The 18,950-nt window shown below is 41.3% G+C and overlaps 1 protein-coding gene across 1 annotated transcript in view; it reads left to right on the forward strand.

Moving 5' to 3' along the window:
• Positions 1-10,743, forward strand: part of LOC103179019 (KH domain containing, RNA binding, signal transduction associated 2) — a 99,840-nt gene extending 89,097 nt beyond the window's left edge. The window contains exons 6-7 of the mRNA XM_042332753.1: positions 4,923-4,981; positions 9,904-10,743. Coding sequence (XP_042188687.1) covers positions 4,923-4,981; positions 9,904-10,001 — 157 coding nt within the window. The 3' untranslated portion in view covers positions 10,002-10,743. The remainder of the gene's footprint in view (positions 1-4,922; positions 4,982-9,903) is intronic.
• Positions 10,744-18,950: the final 8,207 nt, after the last annotated feature.

Below are 18,950 nucleotides of genomic sequence, written 5' to 3' on the forward strand. Positions count from 1 at the left end.
CAGCAATATCAAGAGCTTTGAGACATCCCCCCGACATGATGTATTATCTCCTTCCCCTATTATCTCCCTTCCCAGCATTTCGCCACTCATTCTCCCTTAATACTGAGCTCAAAGTAAAGCTGTCCCTGTTTCAATTTTGCTGCATTTCTTCTGATTGTTTTCCTCAACAGCAATAGGACAAGGAGAACTCTGAGGAACAATATGAGATGTATCCCCTACAATGTCCTCCGGAATGTCAGTTGCCTCTGTTTGGGTAATAATAAATTAGGATATTCCCTGCTGGCCCTATTTTCTGAGCCACAGGCAGCCTTTCTCTGCAAGAAGATCGTGGGGATTATCCAGGATACAGAGATACGCGTGATAAGTTGTCTCTACCAAATCGCAAGGTTTTAGTACCTCAATTAAACTCATCCAGGGGTCGAGTTTCTGCAGATAAAATAGGATCAGCTTCACCACTGCTGGGCCATTCAAGTAGTAAAGATTATTTCAAGGAAGCCCAGCTAGGTTCATCCAGATAGTTTGCGGAAACGTTTGACCGGATTTTAGTGAGGGATTATTTTTTAAACCTGTTTCCTTTTTTTTCTTGTTTCTCAAGAGATTTTATGAGAGGAAGAGAAGAGAGAGAAAGGAAGGGAGCGAGAGAAAATTTAGCACAATACATTAATGCAATGTTAGCATTTTGGGCAGAAAAAATTGTTTTTAAAACTCAAATTGCTGAATATGCCTCATTTAGAAGACCTTGTTAGTACCTTATTACATCCCACAGGCATCACAAGCCTAAATAATGACTGGTTTTAGTCACCTGGACATACCCAGAAACCCATTTCCAAACTAAACCACGTGTGTTTGATTTCCATTTGTCTGCTTACAAGTATGCACTCTCTCCCTGGAGGGATATACTTAGTCCTATAGCTTAGTGGAGTCCTGTAGCTTAGTTGTTAGAGAACTCACCTCGCAAGCGAGAGGACCTGAGTTTGATTCCTGGGCAGGGCGAAACGTTGGGCAAGTTTCCTTACTCCAGATGCTTCTGTTTATCTAGTAGTATGTAGAAACCCAGTTGTCAATCAATTGTCAGATCGTTTTTCCGGGGGGTAGTAATCCCTCCAAAAAAATAAATAATAATAGACAGACAGACAGGCAGGCAGGCAGGCAGGCAGGCAGGCAGACAGACAGACAGACCAATCAATCAATCAATCAATCAATCAATCAATCAATCAATCAATCAATCAATCATAATTTGGTCATTTAATCCATGACTGTTTGTGGGTCACTGCTGTGCGCAATTGGCTGTCGTGCTTTACCGACAAAATATACAGTCAATTCACGTTACAGTATATTCTCTGAAGCGTTTTGAGACGTCGACTGGCACCAGCCTCCTGGTCGTCCCTCGCACCTTCTACCCCACCATCGGAGGTCGCGCTTTCAGCCACTATGCCCCAAAACTCTGGAACACTCTCCCTCATTCCCTCTGCCTTGTCCCCTCTCCAAGTCCTGCCTGAAGACTTTCCTCATCGACCGTGCTTACGGTCACCTCCCCCTCCCCCCGGGCTCGGAGTCGGGCTTCGCCACTGTTAAGCGCTCTATAAGTGCAAGAATCATAGAATTAAACAGCAAAGAAGGAAGCCATTCGGCCCATTGTATCTGTGCCGGCTCTTTGAAAAGATCTATCCAAATCAATCCCACTCCCCCGCTCTCACCCCATAGCCCTGCAAAACGTGTCCTCCCCAAATAATTATCTATTTCTCTCTTAAAAGTTGTCAAATCAGCTTCCACCACCCTTTCAGGCAACTTATTCCAGATCCGAACAACTCGCTGTGTGAAAAAAATTCTCCTCACCTCCCCTCTGTTTCTTTTAACAACTATTTTAAATCAGTGTCCTCGGATTACCGACCCACCCTCCCTTTAAGATAACAATCTTCACTCAGCAATATCATGGATGGAGGGTTCCAAACCCTCCATCTGCCTGGAATGCCCTGCCAAGAAAGGTGGTAAGCAGAAACATTGTGGGTTTCAATAGGGAAGCAGACAGGTATGTGAAGGATAGAGGCTTGAAAGGGTGTGGGGATAGGGCAGGGCAGTGGGGTTCAATGAACACCTTGCTCCAACTCAATGTTGGCAAGACAGAAGCCCTCCTGCTTGGGTCCCGGCAGCGCCTCCTCACCTCAGCCGCTGACACTATCATCATTCATGGCTGCACTTTTCACCTCACCGAGCCAATCCAAAACCTTCTTTCTGACCTTCAGCTATCCTTCTCCCACACCAGGCTCCGGGAACCTATCACCGCCATTCTTGCCTGGCTTGATTGGCTCCCCATTCCTCCAGAGAATCGAGTACAAAACGCTAGTTCTTACTTTCAAAGTGCTCCACAGTCTTGCTTCCTCCTACCTCTCCGACCTCATAATCCCATATCAGCCTGTCCGCTCCCTCCGCTCGGCAGAGTCCAGCCTGCTTCAGGTTCCCCGCATTTCCCACCCCACCATTGGTGGCCGGGCATTCAGCATCTCTGCCCCCACACTCAGGAACCCTATCCTGCAATCCCCCCTTTCTTGCCTCTTTCAAGTCCCTTCTGAAGATCCTTCCTCTTCAACCGTGCCTTTGGCCAGCTTCCTGCTGGGAAGACTGCTGGGCTAAATGGCCGCCTTCAGCGCTGTACATTTCTAACTCAAAGTTTCTCGTTGCCTTGATTCAGAGACTGAAAGAAATTTTATCTTAATAAACCTAAACCTATTAAATCTGCTGGCAGTACTAAATCAATAGAGTAACCAATAAAACATGGTATAAATGTTGTCATTTACACAGTATTTTTATTGGTTGATTTAAATTTGCTGTTTCCTGAAACAATATTGCAACCTTAGCTGCTATCATTTATTTGTGCTTCTTATCATTTCGAAATTTAAAACAGGAAGAGGCCATTCAACTCATTGAGCCTGTGTCGCCACTTTATTGGATCTTTTTCATTCTATTAGGTGACAGCCCGGCTCGGTTGATAGCACTCTTGCCTCTGAGTCAGAAAGATGTGGGTTCATGCCCCACATCGTGACTTTGAACTCATATAGACTAGACTGACACTCCAATCTAGTGCTGGGTGTGTGTTTCATTGTTGGAGGTGGTGCTGTCCTTCAGAAGATACATGAAACCAGTGTCCCATTTGCTTGTTCGCTAATTGAAAAGAGAAGGGAATTTCTCCCGGCGTCCTGGCCGACAATCCTCTGGACAAAATTGGTCATTCACTTCATGGCTGTTTGTGGGACTTTGCTGTGTGCACATTTCTTGCCGTTTTCACCTATAAATACAGCACATAGCAACCATTTTGATGACATGATAAGGCACTATATCAGAGGCAACAATCCTTGTTATTATTATGATAAATGTAAGTTGGCATGATGGTGTTACCAGCAGAAGGTGCCCACAGAGTAATGTGCAGTCAGGATCCCTGAGCACTTACCTGAGGTTTGAAACCCTCTGAAGTGCCTTGACACTCCACCTTGTAATGCTCTAGTACCTCTAAGAACAGCAAGATTCAGGACAGTCTGTATTACTGTATCAAATGCAGAGTTGTGCTCATGAGAAATGCAGTGAAATGTTGGTCACTGAGCAGATACTTCATTTCACCGTAGTATTTACAGATCACAAATAATAATATATTCATAATCCTTGCATTTTATACAGTACCTTTTCACGTCATTGAGAGGTCTCAAAACCTTTCACAAAATGTATTGCAAAGTGAATGGACGGTAGATTTTGTGAATAAAAGGGGAAGGCAAAGAGGACCAAAAACACAGTCATGTTAAGAGGTAAATAGGAACAGTTCAAGGGAATTTGACAACATTTCACTCAAATGAATGTTTTTTATACCATATAAGATTCCATAGTACCATAAAGATCTACAGCACAGTCGGAGACTGCGACTCATTGTATTCGTGTCAATGTTTTGCTTTTCCGCCAAAGTCATGTCACGTAATCTCAAATTCCTATGTCGGTCTTTCTGCGTAAGGCAAAATGTCAAACATGAGACCTTGTCTTTCCCAGCAGGAAAGGTGACTGAGATATCAGATGTGCTACCATGGGAACAGGCAGTAGCACACATGTCCAGGCTCTTCCAGTCCCCAGTTTAAGAGCAGAATTCAGAGGTCTGGAAAGTCCATTACATGCCCAATGCATTATACTCATTGTCTTTGACCACATCAGCCTTTAATGATATTTACCCCAGTGCTGAGTGTAATGCTGAAAGGAATTTTACTCAACTAAGAGTGAAGAAATGTGTGATACAAGTGTCTTTTAAAATGAAATGATTTTCCTACCATAAAGAACGCATTCACCACAGTTATGCAAAGTAGGAAGAGGTGCAATTTATTCTCCCTTAATTCTTCAACAGAGATTCAATTGTGGGTGGCTGGAGCGTTCATTACCTATCGATTGTACTGAAATATTTTTTCTTGTGGAAAACAAATGCTCATGAAACCTCAGTGATTTGAAGGATGTAAGGCTTTGATTTCTCACTCACCTCCTGTTTACTCTGCAAGTCAAAGCCCGAATGGGTAGGGTGGTCCTAGCTTGACAAGCATAGCTTGCCATTGAGGGCACTGTCTGGCAAGATTCCTTACCTGGGAAGCTTGCCAGACAGGGCTGTCAATGTCAAGCTGTGCAGTTCTAGCTGGTTGAAATCTAGCAGTTTCCCAATGCATGTCTTGGGTTCCCGAGCCTTGGCTCTTGTCAACCTGCACCTAATACTCTCCAGAATTAGGTAAGCATGGTTTCCTCCTCGGGGGAGAGAGTGTGCAATCTATTCCAGATGTAGAGGCATTTTCATGCGTATGCGGCTATACATAATTGGAATCTCAGAGATTTGCACTAAGTTTTTCACACAGTTATGATGTTGCCAGTGTAGCAATGGGTTCCTTCTCTCTGTTCTTTTGTTATAGTGGTCCTGAATATTACGACTATGGACACGGAGCAAGTGAAGAAGTCTACGACACTTACGGTAAAGTCTATTCCGCTTGTTAACTCAACAGTGTTTGTAACTATCAACACCACTCTGAAGAATTGAACAGTTGTGAATAATTATAATCACACTCAATTTGTTCCCACTATTTTTGATGATGTTTTTAGAAACTTATGGTATATATAGACAGTGGCTCAGTTGCTAGTGATTTCAGCTCAAATTGCTAGTAATCTCACCTCAAGGTCAGGAAGTTCTAGATCAAGACCAATTTGAACAGAACAATTGGCGTTTAAATAATCACCTTTCACATTGGAAGGATATCTTAAAGCACTTCACATAGCTGACAGCAAGCCTTAGCTAGAGATGGAGGGGAGCTGAAGAAGGGAAGAGAAAGATGGCCAAAAATATTGTCTTAAGACGGGTGGTAATAGACGGACGAGACGGAGAGATTCCAGGATGAAGATCCAGAGAGTGGGAGCAGAATTGCTGAAAGCCTGCCCACTGATAGTGAGGCCGATCAGGCAGGAGAAATGAAGCAGACTGGTGTTTGCTGAAAGGAGAGACCAGCCAGGTTTGTTGGGTTGCAGGAGCTCACAGAGGTGAGATGGGGCATTTGATGTTTAGGACGAGGATCTTGAATTTGCTGGGTGGAAGGTGGGGGGAGCCAGTGAAACTTAAAAGAGTGCAGGCTGATCCGTTACAAATCATTCCTTTTCATATTCTCACCATTGGATTGTTGGATTAAATGACATGTTGGTTACACACTTAAACAAAGAATTTGTGTGAATTCTGAGCCAGCCTGTCTCAGTGAGTCAGAAGGCTGTTGGTTTTAGACCCAACATTGGGACTTGGAGATCACAGTCTAGGCTGACACTCCAGTACAATGCCGGGGTAGCGCTTCAGATGAGACATTAAACTAAGGCCCCGTCTGCCTGTTCAGCTGGGTGTTAAAGATCCCATGGCACTGTTTGAAAAATAAATAACAAACCTCAGGCTAAGTCCGTTTGATTTCCCCACTATAGATTTTTTTCCCTCTCTGTATTTTGTTTTAATCTTAAAACATGCTGTTGGTATCCCCTGTCAGTCTCCTCTGCTCCAATAGAAAAGCCACACTTTTACTCCTTATGCTCCACCAAAACTATTGACACCCTCGAGTCACAAATGAGTTTTTTACAGAATGTGTTTATGGGATCTGCGGTTTGAAATTCACAGCAGATTCAAGGGTTGAAAAAAATCACACAGTTCATATTTGATCAGAATACTCCAGAGTAATTAATAACCATCCTCAATCCATTCTCCTCCGAGACAGGGAGCCTGCTGAGAGTGCTTTTTGCTGCCAATTTGTGCTTCATCAGTGTGACAGCACTGTCAATATTGTCCCGAAACAGCAGGCAAGCATTCAGTGCTGTATATTAAACAAAAAGCAGCCTCTGAATTTGCGTGATGCATGGTGCCAACATAACGCTCTTTTACTCTGCTATGGAGCTGCGTCTGGACAATGGTGTCATCAGCAAAAACAGCACGTGCCTCTACCAACAGCGCTGATTGCAATGTATTGAATTTGTTGCAGTCAGGTTCGCATGTCTACGGAAATTACACCTCAAATGAGTTTAGTGCTTTCTCGTGCAACTTCTGACAGTCTCTCTGCAAGCATGAGAGCAAAATTAATTAAAGGGCCCGGGGAAATGGGCACATTCGAAATAAAGGTACATCGGGAAACTTATTACCTAAAATCCTTAATCAAGGATATTCAAGGGTATGACTTGTGTATATTGCAAAATGTGACACATTCATTTGGTGGGGAGATGCTTGACTGATTACCATCACAGTGTGAAAGGCAACATTACATTGATTAATATTTGACACTGGCAAAGCAAGTGAAGCTTAATGGGAACTGTCAATCATGTGCACTGCATGCCGTCCACTATGCTTATTATGTTTTCGAAATAGAAGTATTGTAGCTGTTTAAGTATGACAAAGGATGCAGATTGATGGAGCTTAATTTAAAATATAGGTCTCCAAAGCAATATCTCTGCTTTATTCTTCCCAACGCAATTGGTAGCAGATTTTTGAATCAACGGGGGCATTGTTTTCTTTCTGATAAGCCACTTAGATTTCAATTATTATAGCCTTCTCATTTTCTTCAAACACGCATCGTAAAACATAAGTCTGATCAGATGTGATTCAGCCAGAAAGATGACTGTCATCAGACCCTGTGACATTGAGTCTGTAGGAATATGTATGTAGATGCAATTTTTTTTTGGTCAACCTGGTTTCTGACGTACATAGAAACCTGGCTCCGTGTTTAAGAGTATCCAAGCCAAATCGAGAATTCCATATTCTCACCACATTGGGTGGTGGAAGCAGATTCCATAGTAGATTTCAAAAGAATATTCAATTGGTTATGTATTTGAAAAGGAATCATTTGTAGGGATATGGGGTAAGAGCAGTGGAGTGAAACTAGTGGGATAACTCTTTCAAATAGCTGGCACAGGCATGATGGGCCGAATGGCCTCTTTCTGTTCTGTAAGGTTCTGTGATTCCCATAAGTATGTCGCCTACACATAGAAATTCACAAGTTTGGAATCTAAATCTGCATGTTTAGGTGGGATGCATGGAATAATCAGTTTGGCTTGGACACTCTAAAGCACGGTGATGGGTTTCCACATGTGTTCAACAACTCTCTGACACCCCCGCCCCATCGTCAAAAATAAAAATCTCACTTACATGCATGGCAATCGGTATTACAGTATGGCAATCCCGCTTTCCTCCCATCACCTCCTGAATCCAGCCCCCAGCTCGGGTGCAAACTGTCAACTTTCCAGCACCTTGGGATACCTCCCGGCGTGAAAGGCACAATGTAAATGCTGTTGTTTCCCATCGCCTCCACTCCCCGCTTTGAACATTATTTGGATCAAATTGACCAAACATGGTCCAAGGAAGGAATGTACTTTTGGGTCTTTTCTTGCTCCACACGTCCTTGTGCTGTTATGAAATAGCATTTGGATGGAGGAGTGCTGGCCGCAGCTGCTAAAAGCAAAACAAAACATTTACAGAGACAGGGAAAAGCAGGTTGCCGAAACATAGGCATTTTCAGCACCGGAGGGGGTTATTGGTCACATCGTGTCTGTGGCTGGTTATCATTCGGTGTACCAGGCTCCATGCAGTGCTGAAATCAAATTCTCCAATACATGTCATTAAATCCCTTTCAGCTGGTTTTCAGTCCTCAGTCAGCTTGGCTCAAATAGCTATTTCTCTTTCCTGCTCTGCAACATCTTTGTTTTTGGCTTGAATACCACTTGTTAGATGTCACATCACCCAATAGGAGCGTGCAAAGTGGAGAGATTTGAGGCCATAGCTCCAGAGACCAGGGACATAGTGCTGAAAGCTTGGCTGCTGATGGTAGAGCAGGGGGAGGCAGGAAAGTGTAGGGAAAGAGGGAACCAGTGAACAACAACAACATGAATCAACATAGCGCCCTTCAGGCTGAGCGGTATCTTGGAATGCTTAACAGTGACGGAACCTGACAACGAGCCGGTGGGAGGGAGGAGGTGACCGTAAGCACAGCAAGGATAGGTGAATGGCCATGCAGAGCTCAGACCAGGAAAAAATATAGGCTGCAAAACTAGTTTCCTCCTCAATAGCTTTATCTCCTGCAGTTTATGTCCCTTGTAATGGGGTGGGGGGAAATGGGCTGCTCAGTAAAACAACCTGCAATTCCTCAGCATCTTGATGCAAAAAACAGTAGATATCTAACCCAGGGATTCATTCCCATTCTAGGTTCAAAGGTTGTACTCTATTAAATCCATCTCGGTATTAAATGATTGGATTGTTTCAGTTGGTGAGTCAGAAAGTTTATGTTCCAAGTCCCACACCAAGACTATGAGCCCATATAGTCTAGAATGACACTCCAATGCAGTGCTGGTAGGGTGGGGAAGTTGCATTGTTGGACTTGCCATCTTTTGGATGAGACATAAAACCAAGTCCCTGTTTGCCCGATCAGATGGCCACTTTGAAGATCCCATTACGCTATTCGAAAAGAGAAGAGAATTTCTCCCAGTGTATGTCCTGGCCAACAATCCCCCAGATAAAATTGATCATTCACTCCATGGCTGTTTGTGGGACACTGCTGTCCGCAATTTCCTACAAAATACGCAGTCACTACACAGCTCTGCGTGGCCATTCACCTATCCTTGCTGTGCTTACGGTCACCTCCTCCCTCCCACCAGCTCGGTGTCAGGCTCCGTCACTGTTAAGCACTACATAGTTAACTATACTATCTTGAAGATTTACCTCTTCAACCATTCTTTCAGTTATCATTTCCCCTTCCCTACCCTCTCCTGCTCCATCTCAGTATGAATTGCTTTGGGACAACACTCATCGTGAAAGGCACTATATAAATTTGAAGGAGTATTGTATTGTAGTGCACTATCTGCACACAGGCAACAGAATGTGTGGCCATTCATCAATGGGAGTATTAATAGTGGGGGAGACTGTTCTTGCTCCTCTTTCAAAGTGTAGGTCAAGCACTTCTCTAATATTTTGAAATGTTCTTTCTTGTATACTTAACATTTGCATTTTTTTTTCTAAGTCACTGGATAAAGAACAAGCTAGTAAAATACACAATAACAATCAGCTGGTATGGTACATTGACCAAAGTATTGAGAGTTTCATCAGGAACATGAGAGAGCCATTCGGTACATTGAGCCTGGCTGATCATCGAAGAATTTTTATTCCCATTTTGACTCTCCTTTTTTTCCATATCCCTTAATACCTTGCATCCCAAGTATCTACCCATCTCCCTTTAATCATCTCAGTGGACTCTTCAGCATTTGGATGGTTAAAAGGGAGCTGGATAGATAAGAGCGGTTTCAAAGAGTGTGATCGATTGATGGTTTCCTCTCTCCCTCTCACCCCAATCCCCTTTCCAATCGGGTCTCTCATGGACTCTGTCTTTTCAGGTCAAGAAGAGTGGGGTGTACCCCGAGCAAGTCTAAAGGCACCAATACCGAGGTCATCAAGAGGGACCTACAGAGAACACCCCTATGGTAGATATTGAAGGCAGCCCTTGTCCCATGACCTCATCACAAAATGACTACATGAATTTCCTGTGGTCACCACATAAAACAACTACAAGAGAAATAATAGTTCATTTATTTTCCACCGTAGGGATAACTTCTCTCTCAGGCACTTTGTGCACTTCTTCTATTTCCTAAAAAAAAACTTTGATGGGAAGTCGAACTTATTTTATGACAGTAACTTATAGAACGACCAGGCTGTCAGTAGATCATGCATCAGATGCTGTTTCTCTTACTTGTTTCTCATTGTTCTGTGTGTAGAAGTGTGTTCCAGTAGCATGAACGTGTTACAACCTTTAAAGTCTCCAGGCCCATTGGATAAAGGTGTTGTTTGTTTAGAGGGAGGGTGCGGGCAAGGGTGGGGGGTGGTCGGGTGAAGTAAAAGTCTGTGAAAAAGACTTTTTTTTTGAAATAGGTGATAATCAAGCTGTAGATAAGTTGTTTTAAACTGTCTTATTTTAATATTTGTCAGTTCGAGATGTTCAATATTTAGTTTGTAAATTTATTTTTTAAAAACAAATGATGTTTAATGGAATTGAAATCAATCAGCTATGTATGTAGCTAACTTTATTAAAGTGATCTGTTCAGTGTTTTAACCTGTATGTGGTAGTAAAATTGCATAAAGTTCCATGTGTAAGCTTATCTAAATAGGTGACTTTAATTTGTCAAATACATTTGCCATAATTTGTCAATAAAGCTGAAATCTTTTGTAAAGAACTAAAATTCTGAATTATTTCATTCTAGCATTAAATGTCTGCTGCTTCTGTTGTGCAGGAAATGCCTAAACTGTTTTCTACAATATAAACCCAAATGAACCCTTAGTTGGTTTTAAGAACTTTTCATTTTGTGGTAAGATTATAAACGCTGTATTAACACCCTATGGATGTTAAATAATTTAAACGTTCATTTGCTAAACTGTTACGTGATTCGTGCTTCGTAACCTTTAATGTATAATATGTTAATTGAAAAAAAATGCTTAGAACAATAAATGGATTTTAAACTATCCTATAAGATTGATCTTGCTAAACACCAAACTCTAATTGACTTGTTTGTATTAGCATGTCTCTCATGACAATGTAATGGAGATTAATGAGGTAAGATTATCACTTCCCACTCTAGATTGTCTAAATGCCTAGCTTGTTGGACCTTTGAGTTTTCCTGCACATTCAATATCCCATCAACATGTGAACATTACATGGATATCCCATTCTTGTCTTGACTCAAAAGAGCGCATTTAATGGATTACTGAGATTCGAGCAGTTGTTTTTACAAGGAAATCGTCAAGTGTCATTGCCCACAGCTTGTTCTTTTACTCAACTTTTAAAAACTTTATTTGTAATTTTCAGTGCCTAATGTGAATCTGAGTTTCAAGGATGGTGAAGGCAGTTTAGAGGGATGGTATTTCTTTTGAGGCAATCAGACATGATGGCTGATTATTAAGGGAATATATCGCAGGACTCAAAGGATGACTAAACGTTAAACACCCTGCAAGTACAAGGTAACACTAATAATAACTCTATAATTTTTGCTGCACATGCAATCGTTATTATAAATCTTTTCAATTACACAGTTACTGTCAGTTAAAAAAGTAAACCTTCCAAAATTTAATAAACAAAAGTAGGAACGTAGGTTAATAAAACAGCTAATTAGCAATAACTAATATCACCAAATTGTCTTTTTGTCAATGTATGTATCGATCAATGTATATATATAACCCTGCTTCCTATAAACAAAACTAAAATTTACCAATAATAGTAATGCAACTCTTGCTAAACAATGTGTAAACTAAATTGTAAAAGGACACAAGAATATGATTGCGATCATTTTTCTCAGGATAACCAAAAGTGTTATTGATCTTTCCTTATTACTGTAGCTTTATGTTAAATATCAAAACAGCGGCACTTTTTTGTCCTTGTGATTGGTTTACTTTTTTCATAGTAACAATGAAAAAATAATATAATATCAGGCAGATATTCAGCTTGCAAGTCTTGCGGCTGGAGGTGCATGCGGAGAGATTTTGTTTCACGATTGTTATCGTTGTGTAATTTGTTTTGCGTTAAAAAGGGTTAAACGTTTCTGCTTTAAATGTGTGAAGTGTGAGTCATTCTGTGTTTCTGCGTCTCTCAAGCCTATTTTTCTTTGTGTTCCCTTTCAGGTGTCTGGTAGCAGGTTAACCATGGAAAATGCAGGACAAAGCATCGTGCGGTTCAGGTAGGCAATGGCAGTGTAAGTGTAGAGTCCCACCTGGTCTTAAAACCATCGTCTTGAGATTTAAAACCGTTTCGCACGTAATGGAAAATACTTTCAGTCTCAATGAGGAAAGTGGTCTTATTTGGGCTCAGGGTTCCAGAAAGCGTTCTTTCTGTCTAAAAACTGTGGAAAACCGTCTGTTTAAGACTTTTCTGTACAATCTTAAACGTCAAGGCGATTGGTCTCAAAGGTAAAACCAGGTAAAATTTCAGTCCTCAGAAGCTTCATGGTGGGTCGGTTGCTATTCCATTCAATGAACTAACTAAAAAGTTATTTTCAAAAATATATACTCTATGTATAAACACGTGTAACTTATTGGTATGTATTGATGTTTCTTATGTTATGAGGACAATATATAGATATCTAGTTTTTGTATCTTTAATTCAGAAGGGAGCTTTGCTGCTGATAACTTAAGCACAAAGTTTCCAGTCCATCTCTCAGCAAGAGACCTGCTCTTACATTCCACATCTGTAAGAACCACAGGCGCCCAATGCTTTCTACTTAGCTTTAAACATCACTAACAATGACCGTGACTTCAGCCACTACTCCCCTAATATCTGGAACTTTCTGCCTCAATCCCTCCACCTCCTTCCCTCTTTAAATTCCATCTGAAGACCTACCTCTTCAACCGCGCCTGTGATTATCTATATTGCTAAGAGCCAACGCTCCTCACATTTATCTGCCAGCACTACTTAAAGTTCAGCACAATAAGATAATTGTTTTGCCCACAAAATATACAACCAAGACACTTTACAGTACATTCTGTGAAGCGCTTTGAGTCATCTCAAAGACATGATAAGGTGCTATATCAAATGCAAAGATTATTATTAATATTATTATTATATCTACCCCTTCTCCTTTGCTCAGCATCCAACCTCGCTTCCACAGAGCACTCCAAAAAGCTCTATATAAATGGAAGTAGTTGTCCAAATCTCTCTTGTTATCTTGTTACCTTGACCTAGGCATTTTACTTTCGAATGCAATAAAACAGTAGAACAAGAGGACATAGGTTTAGGCTTGCAAATGGCACTTTCAAGACAGGCACCAGAATTTATTTCTTTATCCAGTGGGAAATTAATGACTGGAACAGATTATCAGGAAGGGTAGTTGAGGTCAGGGCACTGGAATCGTGATGCTGCGATGGGAGGTTAGAAGGAGTTCTTCAAGGAAGGGATCAAATGAGCCAAAGAGCCTTGTTCATTCAAATAAATTCTTCTGATCTTGCAATTTGAACCTCCCAAAATTCACCCCTGAACAAAGTGAAAGTGGGGATGAGGAAAAGAGACATCCAGCCCACTGAAGCTCATCTCTCTACTGTATTAACTCTCCCATCACACCAACTGGTTATTTTGTAAATTGGCCCTGATGTGTTTATCTTAACAACGTGATAAGGCTCTATATCAAATGCAACGATTATTATTAATATTATTATTATCTCTGCTTACCTTGCTTAGTAGATATTCCAAGCTTTTATCACCCCTTTAGTCAAAATGTTTTAATCTATATCTGTCCCAGTCTCCCTGTTTTGAAACATTGCTATGCTGTATTCGCCAACAAAATACACAGTCACTATACTTCACATTTTGTTCTGTGAAGCGCTTTGAGATGTCCTCCATACATGATCAAGCACTATATCAAATTTGCAAGCATTATTATTATTATTATTATTAATATTATCTAGCTTTACTTTAAGTTAGCCCTAATGTGTTCCCTCGCTTGCTGGATCATTCCAAGCATTTATCACTCTTTTATTCAGTAGTTTTTTGCGGCTAAATGGGGTGTCCTTGGAGCTGAACTGGCTCCAAGGTGACATGCCTGGCAATGGAATGGCGGAATCGAGCCAGCCCTCTGTGGCGGTCTCGGTAGTCCATTTCCTGAGGCAGGCAGGTCCGCAGTATTCCAGGACACTGCTGATGACAGCACAGCCAGCCTGGCTTATTGGCAGGACTTGAGGGGCAGATCAGTCGCTGGGGGTGGGAGACATCCCACTCAGCTCCTGTTAACCCTACAACCCAAAGCCCTAATGGGTAGGCTGGTCCTAGCTGAACAAGCAGCAGGAAAGATTCCCGTGCAGTAGTATCAATGGTAAGTTATGTGATTTTAGCTGCTTACCCCCAACTCACACTCTGGTGTCCCCAACCTTGGCTCTTACCAACCTGCGCTTAATACTTTCCAGAATTAGGTAAGCAAGAGACATCCCTCCAGTGAAAGAGTGCTCATTCCATTCCAACAATCTATCTCTGGGATTTCCATGTGTAGGTGGGATTCATGTAAGTCTCCGTTCGGTTTGGATATCCTTGAGTCTTAAGCATGATGATGGGTTTCCGCATGTGTCTGACACCTGGCTGACCAAAAAAATAAGTTTTTCCTGGTATCTATTCTAAGTGTGTGGTTCACTAATTTTCATGTATTGTCCCCTTGCCCTCCTGTTTTGACTCGCACTGAGTTTATATTTTATGTACTTCAAAGTCTTCACCTAGCCACCCTCTTTCTTGAACTTTTCTCTTGAACTGTCTTAATAGCTTATCATTTTTACAGTTAGGCTCAGGCTTGTTGCTCTTTCCTGTCCGTAATATGTGTTTTGTTTCAGCATTTCTCACGGGCAATTCACAGTTTTTTTACAATAATAATAATCCTTGCATTTGATATAACACTTTATCCCATCATAGAGAAAGTGCTTCATGGGATTTACTGTAAATATACTGACTGTGTAGTTTGTGGGTGAAATGCAACAGCCAGTTTTGCCCACAGCAGTGTCCTAGTCATGGATTGAGTGACCAAATTATTATTATTGGTGCTGTAGGGCCTTAGCTTGCAGGTGTGTCATCAGCAGTGCCCTGGAGTACTGTGGACACACCTGACTCAGGAACCAGACTACCAAGCCCACTATAAAGCATCGACTCAATTCCAAATAAAGCACAAATATTGGGGAGAAATTCCACTTTAGTTCAGATTTTTATAAATAATAATCCAACCGTTTGATACAGTTCTTTTTACTTTGGGAGGATGCCTCAAAGCACTTCACAGGGCTAACTGTAAACTGTAGTGACTATTTTCAAGAGCTCTTGGACTCAGCATGAAGGGCGCTATATAAATGCAAGTTGTTGTTGGTGGTGGTCAGTAGAATTACTCCATGTAGCATCCAGAATGTGTCAGATTATTGAATGCCATCTTAACTTTTAAGATGCTATTTGTGTAAATTATTGAAATAAAATCTCACCGAAAGTTGTTTTAAAGATTAAGGAATGTATTTAAGAATTTGCCAAAATTCGCACACTTTGAAATGCAACAAAAATAATAATAATAATAATAGCCCTTACATTTGATATTGATGTTGAGACGTATCAAAGCGCTTCACAGAATATATTGAAAAGTGGATATGACTGCAAGACTGCAAGAGGACATAGGAAGTCTAAAATGGTCAGACACGTGGCAGATGAAGTTTAATGTGGAGAAATGCAAGTTGATGCATTTTGGAGTAAGAAAGAGGAGAGGCAGTATCAGCTGATGGTATAATCTTAAAGTGGGTGAAGGAACAGAGAGACCTGGAGCTTCATATAAGTAAATTTTGGCAGGACAGATAGATAAAGCTGTTAAAAACATACAGGATATTAGGCTTTATAAATAGGGGCATAGAATACAAAAGTCAGGAAGTTATGATGAACCTTTATAAAACACTGATTAGGCCTCAACTAGAGTATTGTATTCAGTTCTGGGCACCACAATTTAAGAAGGATGTCAAGGCATTGGAGAGGGTACAAAGGGGATTTACCAGGATAGTACCAGGAATGAGGGATTTCAGTTATCAGGAGAGGTAGAGAAGCTGGGATTATTCTCCTTGGAGCACAGAAGGTTAACAGGAGATATAATAGTAGTTTTCAAAATTATTAGGGGATTCGATAGGGTGAACAAGGAGAAGCTATTTCCACTGGCGGGTGGGTCGGTAACCCGAAGACACGGATTTAAAATAATTGTTAAAAGAAACAGAAAGAAGGTGAGGAGAATTTTTTTCACACGAGTTGTTCAGATCTGGAATGCATTGCCTTAAAGGGTGGTGGAAGCCGATTCGATAACAACTTTTAAGAGAGAAGTAGCTAATTATTTGGGGAGGAAAAGTTTGCAGGGCTATGGGGAGAGAGTGGTGCAGTGGGATTGAGTTGGATAGCTCTTTTCAAAGAGCCAGGACAGACACAATGGGCCGAATGGCCTCCTTTTGTGCTGTATGATTCTATGATTCTATGAACCAGGTTTCTATTTACTGCTCGCTAAACAGAGGCATGCAAAGTCAGAAAACTTGCCTAAGTTTTTGCTCCGCCCAGAAATCGAACCCGGGTTCTCTTGCTTGCGAGGCGAATGTACTAACCAATATGCTATGGGGCTGCATGGGATTGTATTTTATAGGCAGTGAGTAGATTTACTCCATGAGGCATTTCAAGGCATTCAGAATTTGCCAGGTTATTGAATTAGGTCTTGATTTTGAGGCTACTAATTGTATAATTATTAAGTTAAAATCTCACGGAAAGCTGGTTGAGGACTGGTTAAGGACTTATTTGCCAAAAATCCGCGCACTCTGAAATGCAATATAAATAAATTATATCCAGATCCAGGTGGAATTTCTCCCCATTCATTTGCTTTCCTCGTTCAGTGCTGGAAGAATCAGGATTTTGGTGGGGTTTCTTTTTTTGTCCACTTGAAAAGCATTGGAACAAAGAGAGAAAAATGAAGATCCCTTGTTCTTTACATCTTCATTATTGCCTGATGCCACCACGCTGTTAAATGGATTAAAACTATATTGCTGGCGGGCATTCCTGAGTGGGGTCTCGCTGGGGTTCCATTAACTCAGAGACATGTCTGCAATAATCAAAGACACTGTGTGGCTTTTTCTTGCCAATTTTTTCTCTGCTTCTAAAGGCTTTTGGCTTTTTGTCCTTCTTCTGAGACTTGTGGATTCCTGTAGCTGAGTGGTTAGACCGCTCGCCTCACAAGTGAGAAGACCAGAGTTCGATTCCCAGGCAGGGGGAAACCTTAAGCAGGTTTCCTTACCCCACATGCCTCAGTTAACCTAGCAGTAAGTAAAAACCTAATTGTTAGGCTGATCACATTCAATAATCCCTTCAATAATCCCTTCAATATTTCAAAACATAATAATAATTTGGTCACTCAATCCACGACTGTTTGTGGGGCACTGAGCACTCTGAGACGCCATCCGGCGTGGAGGGCGCTATATAAATCCAAGTTGTTGTTGTTGTGCACAATTGGCTGCTGTGCTTTGCCCACAAAATACAGTCAATCAACTTTACAGACTATCCCGTGAAGCACTTTGAGACATCTCAACAACGTGATCACTCGATAGCAACCAAGTGCAGGAATCCTGTCTGATGTCTTCTCTCCAGCTCAAGCCCCTCAAGACTACTTTTCACATCCTAAACTGCGACCTTTCTTGAGATTTTGGAGACTGAAACGTCCCATTGTGTCAGCCTGAAGCCTATTGTTTTATAATCTGTGATGGTGCAGAATTGTGGAGAATTCTTGAATTCGATCTTGATGTAAAAGCTGTTTTTCCATAGTTATCTTTTTTTAAAAAAAGCTTTCAAAATTCAGGCTCAATTTGGAACTTTTCCACAATTCTTGCACTACTTTAAATATTACATCTGTGATCTTAGAACTGGGGTTAAGAGAGTTTGTCAGATGGTCTGTATGGTTTAATGCTGTACCACTCCCCACTCAGCCATTGAAACAACTGCACATCCCTCCAGAACATGGTTTGGTCACAGTCATGGATTGAATGGTCCAATTTTTTTTAAGGGATTATTACCCCTGGAAAAACGATCCATCAATAGACTAAAACCAGGTAAGTGCTATTTAAATGGTGCGAGGTAAACTGAGGCATGTCGAGTAAGGAAACTAGCCTAATGTTTCGCCCTGCCTGGGAAATTGATGTTCATCGTTCAATTCACAAAGGCACCACCAGACTTCCATTAGAATCGCTGCCAAGTTCGCCTACAAAAATACCAGTGACAACACTTAACAGTAGATCCTGTGTAGCGCTTTAAGAAATCCTCACAATGTGAAAGGCTCTATATCAAATTCAAGGATTATTAAACCCCTGAACTTCTTGGTCATTTGCTTCACCTCCGTTTGTAGGACTTTGCTGTGTGCAAATTGGCTGCCGCATTTGCCTACAAAAATACCAGTGATTACATTTTACAGTAGGTCCTGCGTAGCGCTTTGAAAAGTTCTCACAACGTGAAAGGCACTATATCAAATGCAAGGATTGTTAAACCCATGAAAAGTAAAGATTATTCCACGCTGTTCAACCTTATTTGTTCACAGGCACTTTGGATTCTCAGGTGAGATGGAAGTTTGCACAAAATTGTCGGGAGACATTACCACTTTATAGTTCAGCATTAAAACAGGTGCTAAACGATGGATAATAATTTGCAATTTGCAAATGTCAGAGGATTTAGCTCCATTTTGAATTGAAGGAAATGCTGGAAATTGTGAACCGAAAGCAAATTCAAAGTGGTCTCTCTGGGGGGAATGCCAATTGGCCTGTACCCCCAGTGACTGGTGAAGTGTTATAGAATTAAATCACAGTTTTTTTTCCGTAAGAGGATTTTTATGGAAAATATGTGAATTTTGCCAGAGGCACTTTCTATTAATTTGGGGTTAGCCACAAA

Source organism: Callorhinchus milii, unplaced genomic scaffold (assembly GCF_018977255.1).
Source record: "Callorhinchus milii isolate IMCB2004 unplaced genomic scaffold, IMCB_Cmil_1.0 Scaffold3, whole genome shotgun sequence".
Taxonomy (NCBI): Eukaryota; Metazoa; Chordata; class Chondrichthyes; order Chimaeriformes; family Callorhinchidae; genus Callorhinchus; species Callorhinchus milii.